At 38.3% G+C, this 12,415-nt stretch overlaps 2 protein-coding genes across 4 annotated transcripts in view; both read left to right on the top strand.

Annotated features, from left to right (window-relative positions):
- SPICE1 (spindle and centriole associated protein 1) overlaps positions 1 to 12,415 on the top strand; it is a 49,606-nt gene that overhangs the window by 33,081 nt on the left and 4,110 nt on the right. For all 3 annotated transcript variants that reach the window (XM_010970812.3, XM_045507256.2, XM_010970813.3), the window contains exons 12-15: positions 972 to 1,116; positions 2,186 to 2,410; positions 8,571 to 9,058; positions 11,245 to 11,428. In XM_010970812.3, coding sequence (XP_010969114.1) covers positions 972 to 1,116; positions 2,186 to 2,410; positions 8,571 to 9,058; positions 11,245 to 11,428 — 1,042 coding nt within the window. The remainder of the gene's footprint in view (positions 1 to 971; positions 1,117 to 2,185; positions 2,411 to 8,570; positions 9,059 to 11,244; positions 11,429 to 12,415) is intronic.
- CFAP44 (cilia and flagella associated protein 44) overlaps positions 11,407 to 12,415 on the top strand; it is a 107,862-nt gene continuing 106,853 nt past the window's right edge. The window contains exon 1 of the mRNA XM_045507242.2: positions 11,407 to 11,428. The gene's annotated coding sequence lies outside the window, so the exon portion shown is untranslated. The remainder of the gene's footprint in view (positions 11,429 to 12,415) is intronic.

Raw genomic sequence — 12,415 nt, 5'->3', positions numbered from 1 at the left:
TGGACTGAGCAGTTAGAGGGACAAGTGTCGTTGATGAGGGGCTGTTGCAGAGGGGTTTGCTTTTGTATATTTTGAGTTTGAGAAGCCTGTGTGAGTTCTAGATGGAGTTGTTAAGTAGGCCATTGGGTATATGAGTGTGGAATTTGGGGAAAATTTGGCTGATATAAAACTGTTTCATGGCCTTTCTTTAGCTGTCATACTAATAATATTTCTGATTTCTGACCACATCTGATTTTTATCAAATGTGTGTACATCTTGGAGATAAATATGTCTGTTTATGTATATACAGTTGTCCCTTGAACAGCACCAGTTTGAACTGTGCTGGTTCACTTACATGTGGATTTTTTTCAATAAATACGTACCACGGTACTACACGGTCTGCAGTTGGGTGAATCCGTGGATGTGGAACCTTGGATGCAGAGGGCCAACTATAAAGTTAGGCACGAATTTTTGACAGCAGAGAGTTGGTACTGCTAACTTCCACGTTGTTCAAGTGTCGACTAATATATATATATATGTATATATATATATGTATATATTTTCTCTTAATACTATTTTATATGCATTACCATAAATTTTTATAATGCTCATGTTTATCAGTTTAAATGCCTGTATAATATTGTATTGAGTCTCCTCCCTCTAATGTATCTGACTCTTGGGGTAGCTCGAGAGTCAGTAGGTATCATCTATGTGAAGGGATTTTGTAAATTGAAAGCCCTGTGAAAGGGTTAATTCTTATTGTAGCAGTGCACTTATTAATTAATGATGTTCCATCATTTATTTAACCATTCCTCTATCATGGAATTTAATAAATATTTATAATTATGTATTTTTATGAAAGCATTATTTTAGTATTTGAATGAAAGTCTGAATTCCTAAGAGTATTTGAAGCAATGACATAATTATACATATCTATGTGATGATTTGGGGTCTGATATGCCAGTAATACTATTTTGTTCTCTTTTCTTGAGGCGAGACTTCAGCAGTACATGATCACAACAGATGAGCAACTTATATCACTCACCCATGCCATTAAGAACTGTCCTGTGATAAATAACAAAGGAAGTCAGGCATTAGAAAGGGGAGCCACAAGTAGAAGAAATATGGACAGTCCAGGTGAGTGGAATAATCTTATTATCTCAGATTAGCATTAAAATAACTTACAGAGTAAACAAAACTGTAAACTTATATGTAGCCGTTGGCTGTTTATGCATAAACAGCATTGTCACTGTTACATTGGCCACTACTATTTCAGCTAATATTTATCAGACGCTTTCTCTATGCCAAGTACTTTTACAGTGTTTTGTATGTATTATCTTGTTTAATCCTTATAATGCAGCTTTCACTTAATTTGCAAAAAGTTCTGCACTCAATCTTATGAGGTAGGTGTCCTTGTTATCCCCATTTTTTAGATGAGAAAACTAAGGCAGGAGAGAAGGTTAATAACTTACTGAAGTCACACAAATAGAAAGTAGCAGAACTAGCTTCCCAGACATGTCGGAATTTAGTGCAGCACCTTTCGTTATGGTGCCCCAGGTTCAGGAGGAGAAGAGGTGGTCTTGGGAAGAGAAAAATAGAGTTTCAGAAATTCGTAACTTTACTTCATTTGTGGTAATGCTTTGAAAGCCTTTCTTCATCTCATGGGCCATCATCATATTCCACAGGCTGAATAGGACATATAGGATTTTTCATGTTTTTTACTTCTAAGTAATACTTTGATGAGTGTCTTTGTGTGGAAAGAGTTTTATATGTTTAGGAGTGTTTTCTTACGGACTCTAAGAAGTGGCTGCCTCTAAAATTTCACTTGCCTGACATAAACTCAATGGCTAGGGTAGGTCTTCAAGGGCAGGGGACCCTTGCGCTTCTCTCAAAAACAACTGCTTCTGGGGGTGGGAGGACAGCTCACGGGTAGAGCACGTGCTTAGCGTGAACGAGGTCCTGGGTTCAATCCCCAGTCCCTCCATTAAAAAAAAACAAAGCAGAAAACCAAAACCCGGCTACTTCTTCCCAGTGCTGGCCCCACAGGAGCTTTTCCTGTGGGTTCCTGCTAAATGAGGATATGGACTAGAAAAGGAAGGCTCTGGAGACCACGTGATTTTGCCCTTCGTGGAAATGCACGTAAGTACCAATACCTGACATGTGCTCGTAATTCCTTTAAGTACTAACAGCCTTTCATCTTCTTCAGAGGGTCCAGTTGTGAATGCTGATGTCTCCATGCCGTTGATGTTCAGAGGGGATGAAGTGGCTGAATTCCCTCAGGAAGATTTGCCTGTTAAACTGTCTCAGGTGCCCAACCCTCCAGGAAGTGGGAATCTGGCCAGCAGTTTTCCAGCACGTGTATTTGAGCCGGCTGTGTTGCTAACACCGCCCCGACAGAAGAGCACCTCAGAATTCTCTCCTTTGCAGGATGGTGAGCCGCCTTCTTCTCAAGTTATACGGCAGTTGTTTTTATGCTTCATAAATGTAATAATTGTGTTCATTGTTACCTGAAAAGCAGAATTCCAAAAGGTACTGATTATTACACATAACCTTTAAGCTGAAGGAGGATTTTTTAGGTTGTTTATCTCATGGGTGTTACAGCTATGGTGAAATGTGACAATGAATTTTAGTATGTGTCTGTCCCATCAGACATGGTAAATATTAAGTAAACTCAGGTCAAAGGACCAAAGTCCTCAGCATTAAAATGTGGAGTAAGGGGAATGCCCTCTGTCCCTATGGTCCAGGGACATAGGAAGTGGGAAGAAACAAGAGGAGATTTTACTCCAGAAAGTAAAGAAAGTTTAACCAAGGAGAGGTAGGAACTGGAACTTTGAGGATTTTGAAAGTCAGATCTGGTTATTAACCTCTTTTTCATCAAAGTTTTTAGCCTAGTCAGTTGAGGGAATTTTATAATGAGTGTCAATGGACAATTAAAATTAGCTTTAGAGTCCCTTGTGCAACACATATATAGCTTTAAATCAAATTTAAACAATTTATTGTTAATCCTGAGCTCAGAGATTCTTAACTTGGAGCTCATGGATGGTCTTCAGATGCTCCACAGACTGCTTCATTGCTTGGAAAATTGTATTTATTTGTCCACATGCGCATTATTCTGGAGCTGTAGCTTTCATTTCACTTTCAAAAGAGCTCTTTAATCAAAAAACTACCTTAGACTTTCACATTTTCAGAAAAATGTGATTTATTCTTTATTTGCCTAATTTTTTATTTCTTAGAGAAGAGTGTTTATATTCCTATATAGGGGAACAGGAGAATAATTTTTATTGTCATTGGGACATAAATATTTTGTCAGATTTTCTGCACTTTGTTTCCCTAGGAGGACATGGAGAGACCTTAAGAGGTTAAAGAAAATGACAAATCTTTGTTACATAAAATTTGTCTTGGCATTTACAACGCGCATGTAGAGTCTGTCAGATCTGCGTGGTGCAGGGAGACCGTGCTAGGCTGAGGGTCGGGAGTGCGGGAGTCTTGGCGTGCCCATCCAGTGACTAGCTGTGCAGCGCGGGGCTGAGATACTTACCCTTCCTGGACTTTCTTGTCTCTCAGATGAGAGGCTTTTCCTTTTTTCTTTACTGTTCCTTCAGCACAACAGTTCTATGATTTGATATTTCTTCTTTAGAGATCTAGAGAGTATTTTAATCCCTGATTAGACTTAGAAAATATGATTTGAATTCTGATTTCTATTCAGGTTAGATTTTCATTCCTTAAAGTAATTTTTCAAATATTTGCATGATATTAATGAGCTTGTCTAATGATCTCTTATGAGATACTGGAAATTATTTTCCACTGGTGATAGTAAGATAGCTTGAAGTTCTTTTAAAGAAATAATTACAATAAATATGTTTACTCTGATTGCAAATAAACTTAATGTTCATTAAAGCAAGTTATTCTGGGACTGCTGTAGACATCATTTTGTTAGCATCAGGTACTGCACTGAAAATAATACTGCACATGTCTTTTACAGCAGCTAAAACTATCTTTGAATATGTATTCTGAATTGGTGAAGTTTTGTTATATTTTTCAGCAGTTTGGAATACTCACATGTAAAGACTTGTTCTGTTGAACTGAACATGCAGACAGAGATGAGAGATAGGGCCCTTCATCAGTGTTCAGTTAGGCTCTAGAACAACTCTGTTCAATGGAGCTTTCTGTTGATGATAAAAGTGTTCAATGTCTACTCCATTCAATATGGTAGCCACTATTTGCCTTATGGGGCTGCTGAGAACTTGAAATGTGGATACTGTGAATGATGGAACTGAATTTTATATTTTGTTTAATTGTAATTAATTTAAGTTTGAGTATGAATAGCCACATATGACCAGCAGCTACTATGTTGGACAATGTTGCCCTAGAATTTCCCATCATAAATATTTTCCTTTAGCTACTAATTAATTTCTGCTTTCTTTTATAGCCATGCTTCTTGAAAGAGTGGTATATATATATATATATATATATATATATATATATATATATATATATAATGTGCTAGTTTCACTTTTACTTTCTCCCATTCACTTTTTGTTTTAAAGTATTAATTTAATTCATGTTTGCAGGTGGTTTTAAAAAAAACCACATATAAGGGTCTCCTCCTCCCCTACCTCTAGGCCTACCTCAAAAGCAATTATTTTTATATATAGTGGCTAACATTTGTAAATCTCAAACTCCCAAATTTATCATAATTGACTGTACTTCAATTAAAAAAAAAAGAAGCAATTATTTTTATCCCAATTTGATTTCTGTTTTTCTGCTGGTTGTCTTCATAATTAACATAAAATATTTTTATATCTCTTTTCTTGAAATATCAACTTCACACAATCATTGCAGACTCTCCCTTTTTTTTTTTTTAACATTTTTTTATTGAGTTATAGTCATTTTACAATGTTGTGTCAGACTCTCCCTTATAAAAGAAGAGGGTTTAATTCATATTAACACCTACCTCTCTTCTCTAATTTGGGTAATTATATTTTTATTTTTAATTTTTCGATTGCATAACTTTGTGACTTAAAATACTTTCAATTTCTCCTTCATTGACTTTAAGTAATATCTCTTGGCTTTCTGCTATATAAGGTGAGGACACTAGCTCCCTTCCCTTCCTTCCCCCTCTCCTTCGTTTCCACATCCCACCATCAGTCAAGTTTGCCTTCCCTTTAATAGTATCAAGTTTGATAACATTTACATTGTTCTATTACAATCATGTCTTCTGTGTCTCATCTATGGTTGGATACTGAACATTGCAAGCAAATAACAATTACATTTTCTTTTGGTGTCCATTGTTACTATCAATCCTTGTTCCATACAAAAGGAAAAAGTTTGTAGTATGAAGATCAAGGTGAATTCTCTTTATTTCACTTCATCATTTGCTCAGAATCTTAGTTGGCTCTACATACTGGGACTTTCTTGTTCAGTTTTTATTTTGCCTGAAAGTTCAGACTGCTTTTACCATCTTGTTGACAAAAGAATAATGCACATTCATCATATCTGCAAGTCCTTTAGTCATGCTGTCTTTGGCACGGAATCCACTTTCATCCCACAGATCCCTTCCCAAAGCCCCCCAGCCCCTGCTCCAGTCTTGACTGACTGCTTTCGGGGCCTGCTGTGCAGCTCTCGTACTGGGACTTGTGGTTATCATACTCCTGGGTTGAGCCTGTTGTGTCCTAGATTCCATTTCTTCCTCTTCTTTGATTTTCTCCCTCAGTTTTCTGAAAGAAGTCATCAGAAAGGGTATATAGAAGGTGAACTTTCAGTTTTTGAAAATCTGAAAATATTTTAGTTTTTCTCTTACACTTAACTGATAATTTGGCTAGAAGTAGAATTCTAGTTCTGTAGTCCCCTTTACTGAGAAATAAAGGTATTATTCCATTGATTTTTAGTTTCCAGTGTTGGAATTGAGATGTCTGGTGCCGTATCTAACTTTTATTTCTTTGTACTTTTGACCTTCTTTTTCTCTGTAGAAGCTTTTAGGATCCTTTATTTTTATTCTGAAATTGCACAAGGTGTGTTTAAATGTGGGTTTTTTTTTTCTCATTATGCTGTCAGGCACCAGTGGTGCCTTTGAGTCTGAAGACATGACTTTCTGCAGCAGTTTGGGGGAATTACATGTTGACCTTCTGGATTATTTCCTCATGTATTTGGTCTTATATCTTCCTTCTTACATTCTGGAATTTTTTTTCACTTTATACTCAAATCTGTCTTTTACATTTTTATATTTTAGCAATCATATTTTAAAATTTCAAGCAAGGTTCCTTTCTTATTGTCTGATTGTCCTTTTTTCATTATGAATGCAATATCTTCTGAGGATACCAGTTAAAATTTTGTTACATTTTCTTCTGTACCTGATTTTTTTTTTTTCTTCTCAGTCTCTTGTCTATTTACCTTTGTACTGCTGGCTTTCCTCATATGTCTTTATTGTCCATTCATATTTCAGAATAAATGACTAGATTAAATAGTATAGGTGATTGGCAAAAGTTTTCTTCCCTGTGATGTAGTTACATCTAGATCTGTTTTCCCAACAGATTTTGGCTAAAGCAGCTGCTTTGTATATATGGGCATGAGGTGTTAACTGCAGGCTTCCTTTAGAGTCGGCAAGCAGGATCCAGCTATTCAGTTGGGCCTACCACATTTGCTCTCCCTGGCTGGCTGGCTGGCTGGCTGGCTGGCTGGCTGGCTTGCTTTCGTTCTTTCTTTCTTTCTTTCTTTCTTTCTTTCTTTCTTTCTTTCTTTCTCTCTCTCTCTCTCTCTCTCTCCCCCTCCCCTTCTCTCTCTCCCTCCTTCCCTCCCTCCCTTTCTTTCTTTCTTTTTTTTTTTTTTTTGCTTTCAAGGATGGGTGGGGGAAGTGATGAGCAACAGCTTAACGGATATAAATGTATGAAAGAAACTTTCCAGTAATTCACCAGTTTAGTCCTCCTTTTCTCTTTCTCTGTACCTGTCAGCGTTGAGCCTGCAGCCTTTTTAGTGCCCCCAGAAGAGACTGGCTTTGCCTGTAGCTTTCTTCTAATATAGACATATTCTGAACTGTGGCTTCCGCTCAATTTCATTCTTTCACACACTTCTCATACACTCTCAGTCTTTCAGAAATGTGTTGAAATATCTGATTTGCTAGTGCTTCTCCCCAGACCATTATCTTTACTGTTGTGGGTTTATTTTCTTTTGTATTTCCTTACTGTCAGTGAAAGAGGGTGAGATAAATGTGTGCTCAGTCTGTAGTCTTGAACCAGAACCATCTCTTTTCCCAGTTCACTCCCAATTAGGTCAATCTACCTAGACCACTCACTCCTGTGTAGGGCTCCAGTGGCACCATGTTGCTAAGCCCAGGGTACACTTTTCTGACCTTACGTTTCTAGGTCTTACAGCAGTGTAACCCACAGTTAACCACTGCCTCTTTGTTTCCTTGATACCACATTCTTGTATTATTTCTCTTATCTTTTTGCTGCTCCATTTCACTCTACTTTGCCAGCTTCCCCTGCTTCACCCAACTCTAAATGTTGAGTCCTTCATGTCTTGCTACTGGTTTCTTCTCTCAGTCTGTTTTTTCTCTGTAACCTCACTTGTTCTCGTGGCTTCCAATACCTTCTATAAGCCAGTGACTTCCAGTTTTGGATCTTAGCCCAGATGACCTCCTGAGTTTCTGACCCCTGTTTCATCTTCTTGGATAGATATATGGATGACTTGTTAGGCACCTTAAACTTAGCATATTGAATACAATTCTTGATAATCTCTCTTCCCCCAAATCTGTTCTCCCTATCTTCTCCATCCATGCACTTGTGCATGCTGTCCTGATTTATGTGTTGCCCTCACTCCCCACTTTTGGCTTATCACTCTCAGTTCTGTTGCTAAAATACTTCACAGTGTATCTCCTACTCTCCATTTCTATAGCCAACATATCTTAGTCAAAGCTACCATCATCTATCTTCTTGCCCGCTACAGTTGCTTACTGGTCTCCCTACTTCTGTTCCTGGACCTTCTAGTTATCACAGTATTTAAGAAGTGTTAAATATATAAATTGAGTCATTGCCAAGGCTTCTCCAAGCTTCATTGCTCTTGGATTAAATTATAAAATTCCTAACATGGTTTAAAAAGCTCTTCAAGAAATGGCCCCTGCAGGCCTCTCCAGGCTCGCATGTTCCCAGTTCTCCCTTGTTGCCATGCTGTAGCTAGACTGGCCTTCACATCTGTTGTTCTCTCTGACTGTAATGTTCTTTGCTTTACTTTTTGCCACGTATGTAATTATCTAAGATTTGTACTTTTTCAAAGATGCTTTCCCTGCCCATCCTCAGTTTATATTATGTATCTATACTCCCCCCACCTCAAGATTCCCAGATGTGAGTTTTAATATATGTGTTAAAATGTGAACTTGGTAGCTGGTTCTTCACATGGATGCTAATAAGGTTTAAGGATATAAAAGTCCCTGTACTTAACTGTTAGAGGTGGCCTTGCTGGTCTGTTCTTGAGGCATTCAGAAGCCAAGCCCGCCTGTTGAAATACTTGTCTAACTCTCATGATGGGTAATGAGATGATTATAGTGCCAACTATGGATAAATGACAGATGCTTATTATGGTTTAATTTTAATCTACAGTGTTGAGGAGGACTGTTCAAACTCGGCCTGCTCCACGAATTCCTCCAACTGTGGAAATAATTGAAAAGGAACAAAATTGGGAGAAGACCTTACCTACTGGCACAGACGTTCAGAATTCAAGTGAAGAGAGTCACCTCTTTACTCAGAGGTGGAGGGCCTCTCACATGGGAGAAGATTTGGGGAACAAAACCCAAGCCCCTTTTGTTAACCTCTCTCAGCCCCTCTGCAGCTCCCATTCAAGTGGTCAGCAATCGAGAAACCCTGCATTCTCAGAAGAACCCCCAGTACTGGGAGATGGACAACAGCTTAGAACAAATGAGACGTTAATACAAAGAAAGGACATCATGGCACGAATTGCTGAGTTGACACTGCAGAATTCAGCTATCAAGGCACATCTGAATAATATTATTGGGCCAGGAGGAGAGCAAGGGGATGGACTTCGGGAGTTTAACAAACAGGAGACAAGTCATGCCAGTGACATGACCGCTGTGAGTACCAGTTAAGGATTGACTGTGGACATATAGGAATTTAAGTATATTGCTGGAACATCTTAAGGGACTTCCTTCCAGAAGTGACCCTGCCCCTAGATAGCTTATGCTTTGTCATGTCCTCGTCACAAAATAAGTAGAGGTTATTTATCTGTTTACATTGCACAGACATTAAAAGAGGATAGCATAACATTAAAAATGGCAAAATGAATGAGGAAAATAGGACAAAGGTAAAAAAAGTGTAGGAAAGCTAAAGTTAAGCTAGGGATGAAGTTTTAAATATAAAATGTAGAGTTAACATGTCTTGAAAGTTTGCCACACAACTATGTTTTAATTGAAATCATTTTTACTCTTAAAGGTGCTCATTAAATAGAATTATATGTAGTTGTCTCTCAGCTTATGAGTAGATGATTTTTTAGGACACAGAGTGCATTTTTCTATAGAAATGATGTTTTACAGAATTACTAAAGTCAAACGTTCATGTACATATGAAATCATCTTGCTAAAATGCAGTTTCTGATTGAGTTTGTCTGAGGTAGGGCCTGTGCATTTCTAATAAGTTTCCAGGTGACGTTGGTCCGAGGATTACATTTTGAGGAGCAAATGTCTGCACATTGTAGTGCTGGAATTCTGTAAGTTAAGTAAACTGTGAGCTGACCTGGTAACATCAACCTTTGTTTCCTTGTTTGTGAGGAGAAAAGGGATTCTAAGTTCCAGGTGTGGAGTATTTATAACACACATCCTCATGCTGGTCCCAGTAATGGGAGAGACTTCTTATTACCCCTTCATGAGCTAAGGTGGCACCTGTCAGGGTTCTGATAGGGGATGGGGCTTCATTTTAGTAGCAGGAAGGAGCTGGCCAGCTTCTTGGACTAGGGGTTCCAGAGGTGATTGCTTCCATAAGGACTCTACCAGAGGGGGATTGAGGGCTTCCATGAGGAAGGTTACAGGGGAGGGTGGGGGTGAGGGCATCCCTGGTAGCACTGGCTCATGGGGATTACGGGCAATATGGGTATGGAGTCACAGGAGGAGCAGTCACGCACTGGCAGAGGGGCCACGAAAGAGTATTAGCAGGGCAGCAGTCATCCATACGGTTGTGTGTGAGTACAGACTGCCTCGGTTTTAGTCCATGGAGGCACTTCTATGTTTGCAGAGTTTTGAAGGTTATTTGAAACAGGCAACTCTTGGTTTAAAAAAGGCCACTGAATTAAAAATTGAGCTCGCCCCCTTTTCTTAGTATAGCAATCAGGCTAGAGAGGATAATCTAATATTATCGCCCTCACTGCCCTTTTTGTTCTCATCGGAATTACAAAATGATTTTTAATTCATACTGTTTTACTTGTCTCTTTTTTTAACTAGTGAGCATAAGCTACAAATTAGTGATTTCTATTAGGGATTGTTTTTCTCCCAAAGGGACATATTAGACTAAGTGAAATAGTTAAGAGTGACATATACATTCCTTTCAACAATTTTCAAATCAAACTTACGTTATACTCCTTGGGTGGCTCCTTTTCAGTTCATATTCCTTTCCAGTCACACATTTTCTTGAATCAGATGTCTTAGGCTAGAGTAGCCCGGGGAGGCTGACACACGGTCAGAAGGAGTATAAGATTCCTACAAATCTTTGCCAAATAGCTCATGATGCAGGTATAAAGATTATAATTATAGAAGCATCTGTTTCAACTACAGCAGATCCTCTTTTGTATATTGTGATTCAAACCCCAGACCTGTCTGTAACATGTTGTTGATCACCCACTGTGGATCTGGTGCCCCTGAGGAGACACAGCTGTCACCTAGATTTGGGTGACGTGGCAATCAGCGTGTTAATAGGGATGTTAATTAGAAGCCAGTCACTACAAGCAGTGTCTTTGCTCATATGATCTTTGTGCAGCTCAACAAACACTAAGAGGTGCAGGGAGGTTTTGCTCTGTCCCACAGACACTCTCCATGGACAAAGGGACTAGAGAACTTATGTGGCACCAATAGTAGAAAATTAGTATCCCTTTACTTTAGCCTTAAATGTTAGGTGATTTGTTAATCTTACTACTACTCGCTTACTAGACAAGTTTGCATGTAGCAAGGGCTATGAATACTTTGATGGCTCTTAGTGGAAGAGTTTATTTTTACAAAAAGTCATAATTGTTTGGATTATTTCTAACATGGAATCTGTGCCCTTTTTTTTAAAGACTTTTCCAGCAGTACAACCTCTAACACCAAGTAGCATGGAAGAACGAATTGCAGAATTGAATCGGCAGAGTATGGAGGCTCGTGAAAAACTCCTGCAGTTACTAGAGCAGCAGAAACTCATCGGTCTGAATCCTTCCCCGCCAGCAATGTCACCTATTCAGTCACCTCTCAGAGCATGGACTGGTTAGTCACAAATTTATGACTTAAAAGCTTAGACATATGAACATTTTCACTTTCTTGATTTTGTGAGTAAATATTTAGTCAAAAGAAATCTCAGAGAGCAGATATTTCAATGTCTTCAATTTTATATAGAAAGAAACAGACCTAAGTCACAGAATAAGTGACAGAAATGGGACTAGGAGGCGGGTCTTCTGATAAAAAGCTATCCCATGCAGTTAATCTTTGGTGTCTGAGTTCCTACATTGCCCTACATGTACATGGGATTGATCACAGTGTATGATTCACTTAGGACATATGCTGCAGCTAATTATATAGCAGCAAAATGATCATTTAGAATTGCATTAGCAATTACAAATTACAAGTTACTATTCTGTTAAAACCATTAAGTCATTTTCACTTGTAAATTAAACTTTCTGTTCTGTTGTTTCATTTAGGAATGTGGAAAGCTGGAAGGGGTTCTAAATAATAGAAAAGTAACTGAAAAATTAGTTGTCATTGTATTCACATTAAAAAAAGTACTGATGAAATGCAGTAGATCTCAAATTGCTGTTTAGCCAAAAATTTTTGAATTATTAAGACCCTTGGGGGTAGAGCTGCATGAATGTTGTAGAGAGACTAAGTTAGGCCTGGTGTGAGGGGAGGTTCTAAGTGTCAGGAATAGAAGCTCTGCATCAGTAAGTGGTGTGTTAAAGGGACTCCTGTGTCCTGTGGCTGGCTGAGGTAGGTTACCTTTAAGGTGTCTGCCAATAAGACTTTTTCTCACAGGAGTTACTTCCTTTTTGAAACTATAGAGCCAGAAAGCAGAATGATTTGGAAATTATTGGAAAATGTTGGATAATTTATTTCCCTAAGACCCTTCTACTTGGTTTATTCTGGGCCCCTTCACATTATAGCTTTGTCTCCTGTTATTCATAGTAAGAAAGTCTAGAGGGAACTTCTGATTGACATGAATAAATTAAATCACTAAATGTATCTGAATACCAACTGTGT

This window comes from Camelus bactrianus, chromosome 1 (genome assembly GCF_048773025.1).
Source record: "Camelus bactrianus isolate YW-2024 breed Bactrian camel chromosome 1, ASM4877302v1, whole genome shotgun sequence".
Taxonomy (NCBI): domain Eukaryota; kingdom Metazoa; phylum Chordata; class Mammalia; order Artiodactyla; family Camelidae; genus Camelus; species Camelus bactrianus.
The sequence above is the reverse complement of the archived record's forward strand: the minus strand, read 5'-3'. Positions and strand labels throughout refer to the sequence as shown.